Source organism: Terrapene carolina, unplaced genomic scaffold, assembly GCF_002925995.2.
Source record: "Terrapene carolina triunguis isolate 2854851 unplaced genomic scaffold, T_m_triunguis-2.0 Scaffold62, whole genome shotgun sequence".
Taxonomy (NCBI): domain Eukaryota; kingdom Metazoa; phylum Chordata; order Testudines; family Emydidae; genus Terrapene; species Terrapene triunguis.
The window spans coordinates 61,652,985-61,671,528 of NW_020664413.1; the positions used below are offsets into that span (position 1 = coordinate 61,652,985).

General features: G+C 44.7%; 1 protein-coding gene across 2 annotated transcripts in view; it reads left to right on the forward strand.

Moving 5' to 3' along the window:
• The window catches only part of UNC80 (unc-80 homolog, NALCN channel complex subunit), a 175,350-nt gene that overhangs the window by 37,556 nt on the left and 119,250 nt on the right, over positions 1–18,544 (forward strand). Inside the window, exons 9-17 of one of the 2 annotated variants that reach the window (XM_026647781.1) lie at positions 1,152–1,286; positions 2,341–2,563; positions 3,244–3,384; positions 6,647–6,915; positions 9,184–9,561; positions 10,658–10,804; positions 14,749–14,896; positions 16,417–16,565; positions 17,335–17,504. In XM_026647781.1, the coding sequence (XP_026503566.1) occupies positions 1,152–1,286; positions 2,341–2,563; positions 3,244–3,384; positions 6,647–6,915; positions 9,184–9,561; positions 10,658–10,804; positions 14,749–14,896; positions 16,417–16,565; positions 17,335–17,504 (1,760 nt within the window). The remainder of the gene's footprint in view (positions 1–1,151; positions 1,287–2,340; positions 2,564–3,243; positions 3,385–6,646; positions 6,916–9,183; positions 9,562–10,657; positions 10,805–14,748; positions 14,897–16,416; positions 16,566–17,334; positions 17,505–18,544) is intronic. The other variant, XM_026647782.1, reaches the window with a different exon arrangement.

The window sequence follows — 18,544 nt, forward strand, 5'->3', positions numbered from 1 at the left end:
TAGCGGACTGAAGGATCTATTTAATATTTCATGTAGCAAGCAGTCAATGACATACCCTGTTCCCTGTTGCAAAGCAGAACGGCAAGTGAATGAAGGCGTATGAATAAAACAAATACCTTCTCCCTGCCTCTAGCAGGTGGTCTAATCAGTGTAAGGAAAAATCTGCAGTGCACCTGTATGCAGTGAGTCCAGCATAGGGATGGAATTAGGAAATGAAAACCTTGAGGACTTTCAAAACTGTACAGCTTTGCAATAACACTGCAGGAGCTAAGAGCAAAAACATAAATTAAACCTAAAACCAGCAAAACTGCAATGACTAGATGTAATGGTAATTTAAACCCAAGAGTTTCAAGTGTAATACTCAGAAGCTGATAGAAATACTAATGAATTGGTAGCTAAACAGCCAGGCCGATGCAGGGCAATAGGAAAAAAGATATATAGTAACAGCCTCTAAACAATTTGTGGGTTTTCTTATTAGCCACATCTTGATCGAATGATCTGCTATGATGGTAACCACATTTTTAACTAGTCTTCAACCAGAACATTAGACTAATTTCTCAAAATAGGCCATATCCCATACTATATAGTAAAGCTGACTGTGTAACTCAATTCACATACAGTGGTTTGTTTGAATAGGTGATTGTGAGCTCTTCAGCGCAGGGGCCATGACTTTCTGTGTGTTTGTACAGTGCCTAGCACAGTAGGGACCTGATTTTTGATGGGTCCTTTTCACTACTCCAATACAAATAATACAGGCACCAACTTTCCAATGTGCCGGGGGGTGTTCACTGCTCAACCCCTGGCTCTGCCACAGGCCCTGCCCCCACTCCACTGCTTCCCGCCCCCTCCCCTGAGCCTGCCATGCTCTCACTCCTCCCCCTGCCCCCCAGAGCCTCCTGCACGCCACAAAACAGCTGATTGGGAGGTGCGAGGAGGGATTGGGAGGCGCTGATTGGCGGAACTGCCGGTGGGCAGGAGGCGCTGGGAGCGGGGCGGAGCTGATGGGGGGCTGCTGACGTATTACTGTGGCTCTTTGGCAATGTACATTGGTAAATTCTGGCTCCTTCTCAGGCTCAGGTTGGCCACCTCTGATTTAGTTGCTTACTTGCTATTTCTACTTGTGCATGTTTTTCTTCTTTTGGGGAGTGAAGGATCTCACAATGAAGTGCAATGAGGAGGAAAAATCACTAAGCACTGAGGCCTTTGCTAAGGTGTCACTCACCAACCTGCGCAGGCTAGCCGTGCCAGATCTCTCCACAGACCTGGGAATGAACATCTTTAAGAAGGTGAGTAGCACAGTAATGTGTTTTTGGTTTATCTACAATCCAGTGTCAAAACACGTACCATGTATACAACTGTTAAGAGCTTACATTGACTCTATATTTAGGTTGAACCTGAGGCGCACATTTGTTTTTTTCTGATGGACATGTTATGTGTCCATGTATGGTATATACATGTATGTATTAATATTTACTCTATGGGCCCAATGCTGAAATCTGTACTCATATCAAGCTTTATTGAAATCAATGGGAGTTTTCCCTAAGTGGTGGTGGTTTGCAGCCAGATCCTCAAATTACATTAATCAGAGGAGCTTCATCAGTTTCAATAGATCTATGCTGGTTTTACACCTGAGATCTGAGTCTAAATCTGCAAAGCACTCTCCCAGGAAGGCCCTTGCCTTGGTGTTGAAGGTTATACAAACAAATTAAGATTCATAATATAAAAAATGAAACAGATTAATCAAACAAGGGGATCCAATGCAAAAAAAAGGGAGAGAAATGGGAAAAGAAAAGAAATCTAGGTCCAACAACAGTAATAATGGAAAATCTTTGAAATAAAAAAAATGTCTTAATTATAAAACTGGAGAGATGGATTGAGACAGATGTCAAGGGAAATAAGTCACCACGTTAGCATTTCCCATAGCAAAATGTGGTTGCCCTCCCACAGGGCCAGCTCTAGCTTTTTTGCCACCCCAAGCAAAAAAAAATTAACGCGGCCAGACTGCCGCGCCCGAACTGCCGAAGCAGAAAAAAAAAAAAAGCCGCCCGGACTGTGCCGCCCCAAGAATGGACGGAATGGAATGCCTCCCCTTAGCATGTGCCGCCCCCGGCACGTGCTTCCTCCGCTGGTGCCTGGAGCCAGCCCTGCCCTCCCAACATGAGGTGCACTAGTGCAGTCCTTAAATGTGGGTGGTGCTGAAGTGTAGATACCCATCATGGACAAAGGGCTAGAGTGGGGGAATTTAGGATTGGGCTCTGCATGCTTGTCCTTCCCCTCTAACTGTAGCGAAATCCCTGTAGCCTTTGCCTGGCTCTAACCCCCCTCCTCTTCCTTCTGCAGTTTAAGAGTCGCAAAGAGGATCGAGAGCGTGAGCGCAAGGGTTCTATTCCTTTCCACCACACTGGAAAAAAACGGCAGCGAAGGATGGGGGTGCCCTTCCTGCTCCACGAGGATCATTTGGATGTGTCACCCACTCGCAGCACATTCTCCTTTGGCAGCTTTTCTGGGATTGGAGAGGACCGGCGCAGCATTGAGAGAGGAGGATGGCAAACTGCCATACTAGGTGACTGATGGGAAAGGATTAATATTGCAACCCGGTATTCTGATTAATGGTTCTACTCCAGAATGTTCCAAGAATAGCAGAGTGGAAACGGAGGCTTTTTATTTCTCCATCACTCTGGCACTGGAAAACAGCCCCTCCCTCTTGATGGCTGGTTATGGCCTTTGCCCCGACTTGCGGTTTGCCACACCTGTTGTAGAAATGGCACAGTCTTTCTGCCAGCTTCTAAGGTGAAGCTCATTGTTGTACTGACTGCTGACCTTGAATGACTATGTTTAGGTGTACACTAAGGCTATGTCTACACTATGGACCTTACAGCGGCACAGCTGTACCACCACAGCTGTGCCTCTGTAAGGTCTCCCGTGTAGCCGCTCTTTGCCGGCAGGAGAGAGCTCTCCCATGATCAGCATAATTAAACCACCCCAACGAGCAGCATTAGCTTTGTCAGCAGGAGAGCTTTGTCAGTCGGGAGGGGCGGGGGGGAGGCAGGGTTCACATCCTTGAGCGATTAAAGTGGTAGTGTAGACAAAGCCTAAATAAGGATTTTCCACTTTGGCTCAAGTGAGATCTGGACTTCTGCTAATCTCAATGATCCCCATCCCCCATTCTCACACCTCAACTTCTAGCCCTCACGTGTTCCTTAGACTTGCAAACTAAATGTCTGTTTCGTGTGTTCATCCTAGGGAAGTTCACCAGGCGGGGGAGCTCTGACACTGCTACGGAGATGGAGAGCCTGAGTGCTAGACATTCTCACTCTCATCACACCCTGGTCACTGACTTGCCTGACCACTCAAACAGCCACGGAGAGAATACAGTCAAAGAAGGTGTGTCAAATATAACGATGAGCAAATACCGCACTGGAGTGTGGACGTCAGGAGGCTGAGATAGTTTTATTTTTTTAATTTGTTAATATCTGATTAATCTCCTCTTTCCCTTTCTGGTTTTTCTATATATCTCATTGTTTCTTCTTTTTTGTCCTATTTAGGATTATTATTATAATCTCTTACAAAGGACATGCACCTACCTCTAGGGTGGGACACAGCACCTTTTTAACACTGTACAGGAACACTGCACAGAAGTTTAGGGAAGGAAGTCAATCTTGCTAACTCTTGTGATTTCATTGTGTGTCTCACAATATTTGGTGGTTTTCTGAAAGACCCAGCTGCTGGAATCAAAAGATTGCATGAGAATCTCAGCTTTCACCTTATTTTAAAAAAGTTCATTTCTAACCCACATGATTTCAGGGAAAAGCTTGAAAAAAAATGAAGCAAGTGAAACCCTAAAGGCCCAAGAAATAGAAGGCAAGGAAAAAGAACCCAGAATTTGGCTTAAAAATCATGAGGGTTAACAATAATCTCATGATTGTTTTTGGACCCGACTGATGATTTTTGAGCACTTGGGGTTGGCAGTTCTGGGAAGTTGATAAAAGTGCTGTATCCATTTAAAATGGCCAGAGCCATAAAAGTAGGAAGATTGTAATTGCTCCTATCAGCATATGGCCACCCCATCAGAGCTAAGACCCCCTCCTCTTACAATAACAGAACTGGCTACCAATAGAACAAGTGCATTGCCACAATTTCCCTATAGTAGGGCTGCTAAAATTATACAAGATACCTCAGTCTTAACAGGCTGGCGCTCTTACTAATGAGAAGTTTTCCTGTCTTAGGGTGTGGAGGGCGGGAGTCAAGCATAGACAGCTACTGCCTCCCTTTTAGCCAGGTGCAGAAAACATTTAAGCCTTCCATCGGTCACTGGTACAGTAGAACCCCAGAGTTACGAACCCCAGAGTTATGACCTGACCAGTCACCCAGACACCTAATTTGGAACTGGAAATACGCAATTGGGCAGCAGCAGAGACAAAAACAAAAAAAGCAAATACAGTACAGTACTGTGTTAAACGTCAACAACTAAAAAAAATAAAGGGAGAGCAGCATTTTCTTCTGCATAGTAAAGTTTCAAAGCTGTATTAAGTCAATGTTCAGCTGTAAACCTTTGAAAGAACAACTATAATGTTTTGTTCTGAGTTATGAACAGCCTCCATTCCTGAGGTGCTCGTAACTCTGAGGTTCTGCTGTACTCAGATGGCCCCCATCACTGCCGTATCTGAGCACCTCTCCGTTTTTATCCACAGAACACCTCTGTGAGGCAGGAAGTGCTGTTATCTTTATTGGTGGAGAGTTGAGCAAAGAGAGGCTATGTGACTTGTCCAAGGTCACACAGGAAGTCAGTAGCAGCACAGAAAATTGAACCCAGGTTGCCCAAGTTCTAGGCTAATGCCCTAACCACTGGGTCATCCTTCCTCTTCCATTGTCATTTGAACATGTTCTTCCTATAAAACATAAAATATAAAATCCATTAATCCTGGAAAGGAAAGGGGCTCTAGATAATTAACTCAGTGGCAATCCACTCTCACTAATATTGGTGGTGCATTGTCCACCTCTGTGTAGGAATTTGTCCAGTTACTGAAGCTCTGTGTTTTATTTGTTCTGACTTGACTAGCTAATATTTTTATTTGTGTGCAGCCACAGTCCAAGGTACTAGTGAGCTTTGAAGATTTTAGCAAGGAAAGAAATATAGCTGGCCAAAAAGTTTCAAAATTTGAAATTGCAATGCAATTTTTCATTCAAAATGTTGATGTGCAAAAGAAAAAAAGAGGAGGATATAGTTTTTGTGAAATGTCCTCCAAATATTGACCCACTCTTCACCCAGCCCTACACTAAAAGCATGTTTTACAGGAATAAAAGGAAACAATGCAGTTTTTAGCCATAGAACTGAGTGCTTGAGTCATTCTGCCCCAGACAGGGCTCAGGGAGGGTTTGCGACACAACACTTCTCGCTAGATAACGTCCTGACCACTGCTGCAACGTGGGATTCCGCACATAGCCCCTAAGGGAAGAACCTGAGTAGCAAAAAGCAGCTGTGCACCTTCAATCTAGGCGCCTGATATAATTTCTGCCACTGCTTCCACCTGTTTTGCCCACAGTCGTCATTCTCTGGGTTGCCCTGCAGCCAGTCTCATTCAGATGCTGAATACATTGCTCAACTGGGTCCATAAAGATGGAGGTGCAGAGCAGGTTGTCACCAACATCCTGAAGGCACCATATGCTGAGCCTCCTAATGGTTTGATATCCCACTGAACCGGAGGGGGCCCTGCAGTACCCACTGAGCCTTCGGGGCAGACCCAATGCAGATCTCAGACTCGGTGGAATTCTTTTCTTCATTTAGTTCATTTGAGCCCCCAGATTCCAACTGGAAGCCTGGCACAAAATGGTTTGGAATTAGTTTGAAACATGGCAGGCTAGCTAGTAGCTTGGAGCCACAGCCCTTCTTGGCGAGCAGATTGAAGTGCGTCCAGGACCAGGCTGCGAGCGCAGCTGCTGCTGCACCCTTTGGAAAGATGGAGCATGCAGTTACTGGATCCAGCTCTGCTGGCTACTGCGGGGGTGGGTTGAGAGGACAGAGCCCCGCTCCCCCTGTCTCCTTTGAGAGGCTCTTATGCTTCTTAGTGCTTGTGGTGTGCGCCTGCCTGCTGCCCCCTGCACAGGAGCACCGTCTTTTACCTTACACCCCCATGCTGAGCAGGGCACTATCTATTGGTGAATGAGCTACCAGGCCACACAGCTAGTAGAGGAAGCTGTATTTGGGTGGCGTGAAGTGAGCATTTGGGATTCATTTTCCGAAGTCACTCTCTGAACAATTCTGAATAGCCTCAGAAAGGCTGGATTTGTGTCAGTTCAAATCCAGCGTAGGCACGTCTCCCTCATCTCTGGTGCTTACACGTCTCGGGCAAAGCTCTCCTCTCCAGGCTGCTCTGCAGATTCCTCATGTCTGAGTTGCATTTGTTCCAGGAGCATTTTGCCATGCACTAGGTCAGCTCCGTATCTGAAAGGCTTACTAAAAGTTGGAGAGCTGTGATGCTCACGTTTCTAATTGATCCCTAAGATACTTATGTGCTAACATATTTAGAAATAAAAAAACAAATTACACTATTGCCTGTGGCGCTAATTACAGTAATAAGCACAGCCGGAATGGGTAATTTTGTCACTAAAATGGGAAAGGCCAAGATACCTGTTTTCTGTCTTACAGTGCGATCCCAGATTTCTACCATCACTGTGGCCACCTTCAACACCACCCTGGCCTCATTCAACGTGGGCTACGCGGACTTCTTCAGCGAGCACATGCGGAAGCTGTGCAACCAGGTGCCCATTCCAGAGATGCCCCATGAGCCGCTGGCCTGCGCCAATCTCCCACGGAGTTTGACTGACTCCTGCATCAATTACAGCTGCCTGGAGGACACGGATCACATTGACGGCACCAACAACTTTGTCCACAAGAACGGCATGTTGGATCTTTCGGTAATTGGCAAAGGAACAAGAAAAGCCTCAGCCCTCTTCTGTCAATGCAGCTGTGCCATTGAGCTAACCTGAGAGATCTTTTTTCCATAGTCTCTTTATATACCTATCCATTCCAGCACTGCAGGAAGGTCATTCAAGACCAGTAGGGTACATTTGAAAAATATTAAAGGATGTAGTCTTTCAGGTAATGCAACTTCTCTTCTTCTTAACGAGAGTAATACATGTGCACCAAGGGAGAATACACCCATAACGTTCTGACTGAAACCGAGGAAAGCAAATTATAACAGAGAATGTTTCCTTCTCTTTCTTCTCATTTATGATCCTTCCTCTGGCATGCTAAAAGACTTGTCAATTGTTCGGAAGCAGAGAATTCCTCAAGTAACCATCTCTCCTCTCACTGCATCTGCCTTACAGATCCTTGCAGTTGGCTCTAATGAAAAGAGAGATCATTTCAGTGTACTTGCTGAGATGAATCCTTCACATTTAACAGGATTTAGTAAGAATTAAAATTAACAGAAGTAGTCAAGCACATAGGCATCTGCCTGGCAGATCCTAACATACTCAGTGATACAAACACATAGTAAGAGATGCTCCCTGTCAGTTGGGTGGGGAAGTGCCTTGCCCAGGTTTATACACTAAGTCAGTGGCAGAAGAGGATTAGAACCCAAATCTCCTGACCTGCATTCCTGTGCCCTACCCAGTAGACCATGAGTCATTTCCTAGTGCTATCACAGAGGTTTCTGACACTGGACTAGCAGATAAGATCTTCATGAGGGAAGTAGACTTCCTTGAAGGGAGAGAGATTCATCCATGTCAAAATTTCAGTAAAGCCCACCACCATCCTGGCTCTGGCAGATTTACCTTCTTCCTTCTGTAGAGTGAGTGAGTGAATCCAAACTCTCACATTAGCCAAGGGAGAAGACGACATTCAAAATCAAACCCTTGCATTTAAAATATTCACTGCTTCTTGGAATGTTGTCCTCCCTTGGCCTCCATGACTGACTTCTCCTGGTTTTCATTCCCGCCTCTCTAATCGCTCCTTCAGCATGTCCTTGAGGATCCTCCCCATCCTCCCCGCCAGCTTTCTGGGGAGGTTCCACAGGGCTCTGTCCTTGGTCCCCTTCTCTTCTACCTCCATACCTTGCCTCTGGGCAATCTCATTCGCAAACACAAATTCAACTGCCTTCTCTACGCTGATGACTCACAGATCTACCTTTCCACTCCAGACCTTCTCTCCTTCTGCCCAAACTAAAATTTCAGCCTGTCTCACAGACGTGGCCTTGTGGATGTCTAGCTGCTAGCTCAAGCTCAACATGGCTAAAACTGAGCTCTTAATCTTTCCACCCCCACAAGAACTTCCCCCTCTGCCTTCTCAACTGCTGTGAACAACCCCAACCTCCTGCCTGTTGCTCATGCCCATAACCTGGGTGTCATCTTCGACTCAGATCTCTCTGAGGGTCTTCACGTCTAGGCCATATCTAAACCTTATGGATTCTTTCTGAATGACATCTCTGTGATACGGCCTTTACTTTCCATCCACACAGCTGAAATTCTTGTCCAGGCTGTCATAGTCCGGCATCTTAGTGACTGCAATGTCCATCTCTCAGCCCTTGGTAAATGCAATCTTGCCCTGCTCATATCCATTCAGAATCCTGCTGCAAATATCATTTTCCTAGCCCATTGCTTTGACTATGTCACCCCTCTCTTTGCATCCCTCCACTGGCTCCTCCTCCTCTATCACACTGAACATAAAGCTGCTTGTCTTCACTTTCAAGGCCCTTCATAGCCTATTCCTACCCTCTCTATCCTCTCTCATTCACCATCGAGGTGTTTGTTGACTTCCGCCTCCAGTTGGCCTGTAACACCATCCTCCATCGACCACTTGTTAAATTCGTGCTTTTTCCCATGCTGCCCATTACATCTGGGAGGAACTCCTCATAAACATCTGCAAAACAAATGCATTATCCTCCTTCACATCCCTCCTCAAAACTCTCTTTTGCTGGGATGCCTACCAAAACTTGATGATGGTTAGACCATTGGTATGCTAAGACCACTGCCTACCATATGACCAATATTGTTTCATTGTTTCCTTGCGCTCCCCAGCTGTGTGTCAGTATCCACCTCTTGCCTCTTGACTTACATTTAGATTGTAAGCTGTCCATGACTAAGGCTCCTATGCGTCATGGTAATACAAATACGAAATGATGATGATGATGATAATACAGAAAACAAGTCTGACCAAAACACGTTGTTGTCCTCTTTCTCTAGGTGGTTCTGAAGGCCGTTTACTTGGTCCTGAACCACGACATCAGCTCCCGGATCTGTGATGTGGCGTTGAACATCGTTGAGTGCCTGCTGCAGCTTGGCGTGGTGCCGTGCGTGGAGAAAGTCAGAAGGAAGAGTGAGAACAAGGAAAATGAGTCAACGGAAAAGAGACCGAGTGAGGGATCCTTCCAGCTCAAGGGGGCTGCTTCGGGCAGCCCAGCCTGTGGATTCGGGGCTGCCCCAGTCAGTGGAACTGGAGATGGGGGAGGCGAAGAAGGTGGAGGGGGAGGAAGTGGTGGAGGAGGAGGTGGCGGAGCTGATGGAGGTGGCGGAGGAGGAGGTGGAGGACCTTATGAAAAGAATGATAAAAATCAAGAAAAGGTATGTTTGGGTACCATGTAATATAGAGAACACATGCATGTGACATAAGGTATGTCAAGTCTGTGTGTGTGTGTGTGTGTGTGTGTGTGTATTTGTATGTATATGTGGGTGAGTAATTATCATTTCCTTTTCCCTCTCTGTTTTTTGGGAAACTGCTAGGTTTTCTTTCCTTTAGGCACCACTCAGACATCTTCATTTGTGTCAGTGCAGTACCCACATCAAACCCAGAGCATTCATCACCATGGAGAATTCAGCGCCCTTTGCTGTGCCTACCCAAGCAAAGCAACTCTGCTAACCAGCCCTAATTGGCCTAGCATGGCTGCATTTTTGATGTAAAACACGTATTCCTGATGCCCTGAATCGGTGCTATTTTACATACTGCACTACTGCTGTTTTAAAACAGGAAAAATTATTGCTGAATTTTTCTATTTTTTATTATTTATCTTACAGTAGCACATAGAGGCTCCCACATTCAAGGCACTGTGTAAACAAGCCTCAAGAGACAGACAGTGCCCTGAGGAGATTACAATCTAATGAGACAAGACAGACAGAGTCACACAGCAGATCCATGGCAGAGCTAGGAATAAAACCCAGATCTCATGACTCCACGTCCTGGGTCTCATCCGCTAGATGACAACACAGACTTCATTTTATTACTTGACTCGATGGCAAAGGGTTCTGATCCCTGAGTTCCTTAGGACTTGGTCCTGCCCCACTTACTCGTGTCTGTAGTACTTTATGAGTAGACCCATGGATTTCAATGGGACTACTTTCAGTAAAGTAGTGCTCACTATCAGTCCAGGTAGCACAATCTGACCCTTACTGCCTGGCAGATAGCTGAATTCTAGGAGTACCCCATTGACATTAGTGCTCATTGTAGTCAGAATTGCACCTGGTAGCAAGTTTTTGAAGGATTAGGCCCTGAGCTTGAATAGATAAGTCAGTAGGATTTTCAAGAGTTATGTAGCTATTCAGACTAATATTGGACTGTTTTCAAGCAAGAATGTGCAGCGGTATGTTCTGAGCAAATGTTAAAGGTATGCCAGTTACCTGACCTCAGTGTCACGTGGTGTCATTTCCCCTCTGTGGCTCTTAGGATGAAAGCACTCCCATAAGCACCCACAGGCTGGCATTGACGATGCTGATCAAAATAGTGAAATCCCTGGGCTGTGCTTATGGCTGCGGAGAAGGACACCGAGGGCTCTCTGGAGATCGTCTGAGACACCAGGTATTCCAGGAGAATGTAAGAGAACTAAAGCAGATTCCAGTTCTCCCCAACCCCTTCTTTCTGAAATGAGTCTGCTGATGTTGAGAAGCCCCCACTCTCCCCCTCCACACAGCTTCCTTTATATTCATCATTAAATGCTGGCCCCCAATCTCAGCTGCACCTACTGAGCTCTGCAGCTGAGCCAAGGGGAGACAGTGGCCGCTTAAGCCATCTTTGTCCCTTTCAAATTCCTGGCCCTGCTAGGGGCATGTCTCGGGCCCAACAGGGCAATTTAGAGCAGCCCCAGGGGCTTCTCTGCCATGCAGATTTGCAAAGCCCTAGCGTGGACATACTGCACTAGCAAGAGTCACTTTTGTACACTGGTGCAACATGGCTACACTGGGGAGGTTTACAGTGGTGACTATATCAGTTTGGTTACATCGGTACAAAAATCCATAAGTGTAGACAAGCCCTGAGTTACCTTCTGGTGGCCTTGAATGTCTGCTTATGGGCTGCTCCAGCAACCCTGGCTAGCCAGGCTGCACTGTGCTCCAGGCATGCTCCCATGCTGCAGTCTGTGCAGGAGGACAGTAAAAGACCCCCTCCTCCATCATGAGGCAGCTTTATCTAGTTTTCTGACCCTTTGATACCATGCAAGCAGCATACGGAGCCCAGAATTGCTCAGTTATTGCTGTGATTGCATCCCAGAGAATTAAAACCCAGGAATAGGGGATTTCAATGGGAACACAGTGCCCAGTGTCCTGCCAAACAGGTGCATTTTAAAGGCCCAGTCTCGCAAACACTTTTTACTGGCCATCATGCTTGCTACAGTGAGCATTCCCATTGGCTTCGTTAGCGGGTGTAGACTGTGCCTGCGAAATGGTGGAGGTCGGATTGAGACCTGGCTATAAATAAGGCCTAGAGTGGGGGATTTTATATGACACCCCCGCCCTTAACTGTCTCAGTTAGTTAAAAAGTTGACAGTAGACGTGCATGCAGCATGTTGTATTTTGATACTGAGCCTTGAATTCAAAGCGTTTAGCTGTAGATCCTGAACCTCAGAGTGATATGAGCTCAAGGCTAGAGCTGAGCGAATAATTGATTTTTCGGATTGGTGGCCAAACCGAAAAACGTGAAAAAAAAATCTGTTTCTTTTGAACTGAAACTGATGTTTTTTTCTTGCCAAAATGAAAAGCTGAAAATTTTTATTTGGGTTGAATGAAACATTTCAAATGTCAAGTCAAAATGACATTTTCAAAATTGTTTCAACATTTCCAAAATAATTTTTTCAGATGAAACAGTTTGCCAAATTCGCGAATAGTTTCAGTACCCCCCTGCCCAAATACATTGTCCAGTAAATTTTATATTTGCTGCAAAAAAAAAAAAAAATTTCCCAGCTCTATTCAAGATCAGGAACAGTTAAACTTCTCAAAGTGTTTGATTACATTATAAAATGCAGATGTATTTCTGTTTCCTTCAGTTTCCTTTGCAGTTTGTTTGCATGCTTTTAGTTCTGATGAATGTTTCCTTGCCATTTACTGAGCATTTTTACCTATTCCGAGAGACTGATTCAGGCTGTAAAACCCCAGAATAAGGTCTGGAACTTTAAAAGATAGGACTCCTGAAGGTACTGGTTGCTGATTCTTATTCTGGCTTTTGTCAGCATATTGGGTCAGATCTTTCTATCTAAGTACCTATCTGACCTCATCACCATAGAAGCTGAGCGCTTCATAGTTCTCACGACACCACGTGGGGCAGGGAAGTATTGCCCCTATTTAACAGACACACAAAAACTAAGGTCCAGATTTTTAAAGGTATTTAGGCATTGCTGCGCTCTGTGCTGCAACGCCCAAGTCTCATTTTCAAAAGCGATTTAGGCACTTAAGAACCTAAATCCCTTTTGAAAATAAGCTTTAGGCTCCTAAATAAGTTAAGCATTGCAGCACTGAGCACAGCAATGCCTAAAGACATTTAAAAATTCAGGCCTACCTGACTTGCCCAGTTTTACACGGGAAGTTTGTGGCTGAGCCAGGGATGGAACACAGAGCGCCTAAGTAGCAGGTCCTGTGTTTAAAATTCTCCTTTGCATTCCCCTGATTCCAAAGCTGCTCTGTGCAGGTTGGTCCCGCTGCTCTGGTTTGGGCAGTTAAAAAATTGCTTTAATTTATGCTGGGCTGTAATGGCCACAAGAGGCCGAAGACACAAGTGAGGATGGGTGTGGCATAGGGTCATCTTAGCAGTGCTTCCTTGTCCAAACTATACTAGCAGCAAGAATGAGGAGTAACATCAGAGTCCCTAAAACAGATCTACACTGCTTTGCAGTAGTGTGATCCTCGGACTGGCTTCTACAGCTTTAAATTCAGATTATGCTGACAGTGCAATGCAAAGCAGCTGCACCACATTAGAGGATCCAGCTAGTTGTTTTCCTGGAGACAAAAATTATAATTAATTTTGTTTTAAACTGAAAACACAAAATAGTCATCAGGCAATTCCAAATGTCTGTGTGCTGAGTTTTTTTTTTTTTTCCTTTTTAAATCCTAATTCACCAGTTCTCCTGTTTCACTGTAATTTGCGCCACCGTTTTCCTGTCTATATAAACCTCCAGAGTCAGGGATGTGAAACTAAGAAAAACATAGAAAAGAATTTATTTTCATATAGTGCCTTTCTGCACAAGCTTCCTCAACATGCTTTCCAAAGCAGCAAGGAAGATACTGGTCATGACTGTGTAGGCAAACATAGCATCCATGATTCAGTCAGCAATACTTCACACTATACTCTTGAGCATTAGAGGCCTGATCCAAAGACTGTTAAAGTTAATGGGAGCCTTTCCTTTGGGCTGATCAGTTTGTTTCCGTGGGAATTAGATCAGGCCTTAGGGCTGTCAAACTTACTCTTTGGAGAGGGCCAAATTCTGTTTGCCATTATGGTACCAGAGAGACAGGACTACGATGCTAGTGTCATGTGCAGCCATCACTGGGTGGCAGAGAACCCAATGATGGCAACGGGAGGTTTGCACAAAGAGCAAGGGTCCAGAATGGCTCGGTATGTAGCAACCAAGCTATTACTTAGTAAAATTACCATTAAGTTTTGCATCGTTTAGGCCCTGATCCAGCAAAACACTTGAGTTTAAGCATGTGAAGAGTCCTGTTAGCCTCAGTGGGACATGCTTAATGTTAAGCATGTGCCTAAGTGCCTTGCTGATCTGGGGTCTTTATGGAAAGGGATTTGTAGTGCATTTTTGGGATGACTGCTATTTCTGCTGTTTGTTTATTTGGCCAGGCTGTTTTGAATGCACCACTGTGGTAATTGCATGCACAATTGTGCATCTAAGTTATTAGAAAATCACAGTATTACCACTGGGCTTCAGAACCAACACCACACTGGGAGGAAACAGACAATTCACCCATCTCTTGGAGCAGATATTTCGGGCTTTCTAATACCTCACTGCATTGGGTCACACCTAAATAGTTAACTTTGCAATCAAGAGTCAACACTGAATTATTTTTGTAAATAAAAGTTTGCATTCTGCAGCATCTGAATTGGTCACTGGAGTCAGATAAACACATGAACAGGGTTGGCTCTGGGCCATAGGCTCAGAATCTGACATCCCTACACCACAGTCTGTTTTATCAACGTTTATACTGTAAGTGTTGGCCAGGGTAACTGGGTTCCTACTCATTTCACCAGCAGTGAAATTTTAACTTCCATTTGGAGGACTGCAAGAGGAGGGCAGAAGTGACCTTGATTTAACATCTTCTCCAAAAGATAATGTGGTGTAATGGTTCCTATTACTGAATTGCATGGTTGGCATTAGCTGAAAGCCCATATCTTGATGTGGTATTTGAACTTTTTGACTAGTAGGTGAGATTACTTATAATAACGCAACACTGGCAAAACAAGGGCAGAAATGCACCTGACGGACCCTGCAGCTGTCACCAAAATTCAAGCAGATACTTCTCATTTTTGTAATATCTTCACAGGCTCAGAATTGCCTTACAAAGCTGTACAAGCTGGATAAAATGCAGTTCCGGCAGACCATGAGGGACTATGTGAACAGAGATTCCCTCAATAATGTAGTGGATTTCCTTCACGCTTTGCTAGGATTCTGCATGGAGCCAGTCACTGACAGTAAGTACGGCTGGCATCACAAGCCCCAGTCACATTTTCCTCGATGACACACCATAGGGGATGCTGGCTGCCATTTTCAAAAAGGCGCAGTGAATTTCTAAAGGCAAAATGTAATTGTAATGACTAGGTTAAATCCTCAGCGGGTGTAAATCAGTGTAACTCCATTAAAGTCACTGGAACTACTTCGAATTACACCAGCTGAAGGTCTGGCCCTATAAATTCTTTTATTTCCAATACAATTGGAATTAGAGAAGCATACGTGCTCTTTCTTTTAATGCATCCTACCTGTTTGTTTACGGCTTTGTGAAAGAAAATTTTCTCTCAACTATGCCTCAGGCACGAGGTTTTCTGCTTAATAACATGACCAAATGCCAGCTGGAGTGGACTGTGCATTCTATGTTTAGTCTGAATGGAGATATAATTGAGCATTAAATCTCTCTGCAGAGCCTAAGGTGAGGCAGCAAATAGCTAAACAGATCATGTAAACAAGAATAGGAACATTCAGATTTATGTGCATACAGTGTAAGTCCATTTCTTTTAAGTTAGGCAAACAGTTCTATGCAGGGCCGCTGAGAGCGGGTACGAGCCCCGGTGAAAAAATTTTTTCGGGCCCCCGAGCCAGGGCGGACCGGCTAAACAGGGCCAACGAGAGTTGGGGGGGGGAAGCCGGGCTCCAGACCCCCTTCTGGACCGCCGGGCGCCAGTAATTTATACTGGCTTCCCCCCCCGGTCGGCCCTGGTTCTATGTATATATGGTACATGTACATTGGTCATTGCGTGCATAAGTAGCTAATTGTGGGCATTTGGAATATAGGAATTGCCATATCAAAACACACAAATAGTTTATCTCCTTGTCTATGATCCCAGTCACTTCAGAGAAAGGTGCAAGAAACACCATAGTGGGCAACTGTGAAATAACCAGCCCACAGGACAAGTTTCTTCTTAACACCCATCAGCTACACATTGGCTTATCTCTTCAAGGGATAAGCCCTCTCTTGTGAATGTTTTTGCCCTATCTAAGGAACTGTGGATGTTTTTGTTATCTATATAAATGTTTAATCTGTTGTTTGAATTATTCTTGGCCTCCATAGTACCTTGTGAGAGCAGTTTTATTGGTTAAAAAGAATTTCCTTTCATCAGTTTTAAATTGCTTTTCAATTTAGTTGAGTGCCCCCTTGTTCTGTGTTATCTGAGTGGGGAAACAGGGATGCCTGAATTGCCTTTCCTATTCCATTTGTTATTTTGTATCCCTCTGTTTTAGAGAGGCGATAAAGGGAGAGGATAAACAGTTTTGATCATTTCAATCTCTCTTCAAATGGCAGATTTTTCTATCCCTCTTCTTATTTGTGCAACTTATATATCTTCTGTATTGTTTATGAGGTAGGGTCACAAAAATTGAACATATGATTCTGGGTGATTTACGTCTTTTAATACATTTAAAAAGTAATTATGTATTTAATCTGTAATTTGTTAACACATCTCAGCCGAGCTGTGTGGTTTATTATGCTTGCATTTTGCAGACAAGGCTGGATTTGGAAATAACTTCACCACAGTGGACAACAAGTCTACGGCCCAAAGTGTGGAAGGTATTATTGTCAGCGCCATGTTCAAGTCACTGATCACTCGCTGCGCTTCCACTACGCATGAACTGCATAGCCCTGAAAACCTGGTGAGGCTTTAGGTGCAGGTTTTACAAGTTGAATTTCCTCTCTCCCTCATAAAGCAGCTGGGCTTGAAAATCAGGGCTTGATTCAATGAGACTTTATTCGCATGGCTAGCCAGACAAGTTTAAGAAAAAGTCATATCCTTCAGGTGTTTGTCAGGGGCAAATCTGACCCAGCCAGCATAGGGTCATACACTGTGTTTGGTCTTTGATCCCCTGTGTCTTCAAATGGGGACTCCATTTGTTTAATTGTGAATTTGACATTAATGAAAAGGAAAGACTAATAGCACTAAACTGGAGCTAGGAATAATGAGCTAGATCCCCAGCTGGGGTAAATCAGAGTACACCTCTACCTCGATATAACGCTACCCGATATAACACGAATTCGGATATAACGCAGTAAAGCAGTGCACCGGGGGGGCGGGGCTGCGCACTCCGGTGGATCAAAGCAAGTTCAATATAACACGGTTTCACCTGTAACACGGTAAGATATTTTGGCTCCCGAGGACAGTGTTATATCGAGGTAGAGGTGTAGTTCCATTGCCTTCAATGGAGATATGCCGGTTTACATGAGCTGGATGTGACCCAGTTCTGGTAGGTGCTGTGCAAGCTTCCTGAGTACAGTCCTACTAAGGTAACTCAGTCCTGACCTGCAGTACCTCTGTATTTCTCTAGTGCATCACCCTGGCTGCATACAAAAGGAATATTTGTTTCCCTCCCTGCTTGTATGCAAACTGAGTAACACAGCTCTCTCGCTCTCTCCTTTGTTATTCAGGGATTGTACTGTGATATCCGGCAATTGGTCCAATTTATCAAGGAGGCTCATGGGAATGTTTTTAGAAGGGTGGCACTGAGCGCCCTTTTGGACAGTGCTGAAAAGTTAATTCCAGGGAAGAAAACAGACGAAACAACTGAGCAGGATCTGAAACCTCCGGGGAGCAAAAAGTGTGTGTCTGGGAGAGATTTGTGTCTGAATGATTTATATACTGTTGTATAACTTATTATGCTGAACACTGTAGTAAGAGGGCCTGAAACATAAGGCCTTGTATCAGAGGCCTGATCTGAGGCCTGAGACCTGGTCTAAAGTAATGGTCAATACTTTGCTTTATATTAGCAAGTGAAGTTGTGAGCAAGAGGCAGGCCCTGCTCACAGAATTTGGCAAGCATAGGGTTGATATTGTAAAAACACATATTCCTAAGAGGTGCCGAGCACAAAACACTCACTCAAGCACATTCCAGAAGGGAGGTACCAGAACACCCCGATAAACAAATTCCCCAAAGATAACAGGAACATGCTGACCCATCTTAAGGATAAGGTCAGGATGACAACATAATGAATAGAGATGTTTTGATCGAACCTACAAGGCAATGATACAAGGCAATGGGTGACACCCAGTATGTTAGAGGGTGGCACCCTGATAAGTCAGGAGTGATACATAACTTGTTTGTTTTGGTGTATAAAGATGTATCTCAGAAGCAATATCTTTGTCTGGCCTAGGGGATAGTGGAAAGTCCCACCACTAACTGAGATGGTCCATTGTCACGAGCATACACATATTAGTGTACCTGTAACCATTGAGCCGGGGCATTAGCACCGTGCTTCGTTGGCAATAAACTTGACCAAGCACCTTCGCACCTTAATGAATTTTGTGGTCAGTGGGTGGTTCGCTTGAGATCTACTGTGCCAGCTATCTGCGCAGAGCTGGGATAGCACACATGGAGAACACACGCACGCAGCCAAACATCTGACGACAAACACAAATGTAGGAAAGTACAAGGGGTTGTTTGTTTTCATCTTGTTAGCACATGTCTGCTCCTGATGTACAGGACTTGAGTGTGGCAGTGACAGAAGCCACACTTAAAATTTAATAAAGTGTGGCAGCTGTGGAAGTAGCCATGAAAAATGTGGAGCCTAACAGAAATAACTGGTACAAAGGAAATAAGATAGCAAAGCAGCGGAAATTCTGGGGGATGGAAGAGTAGAG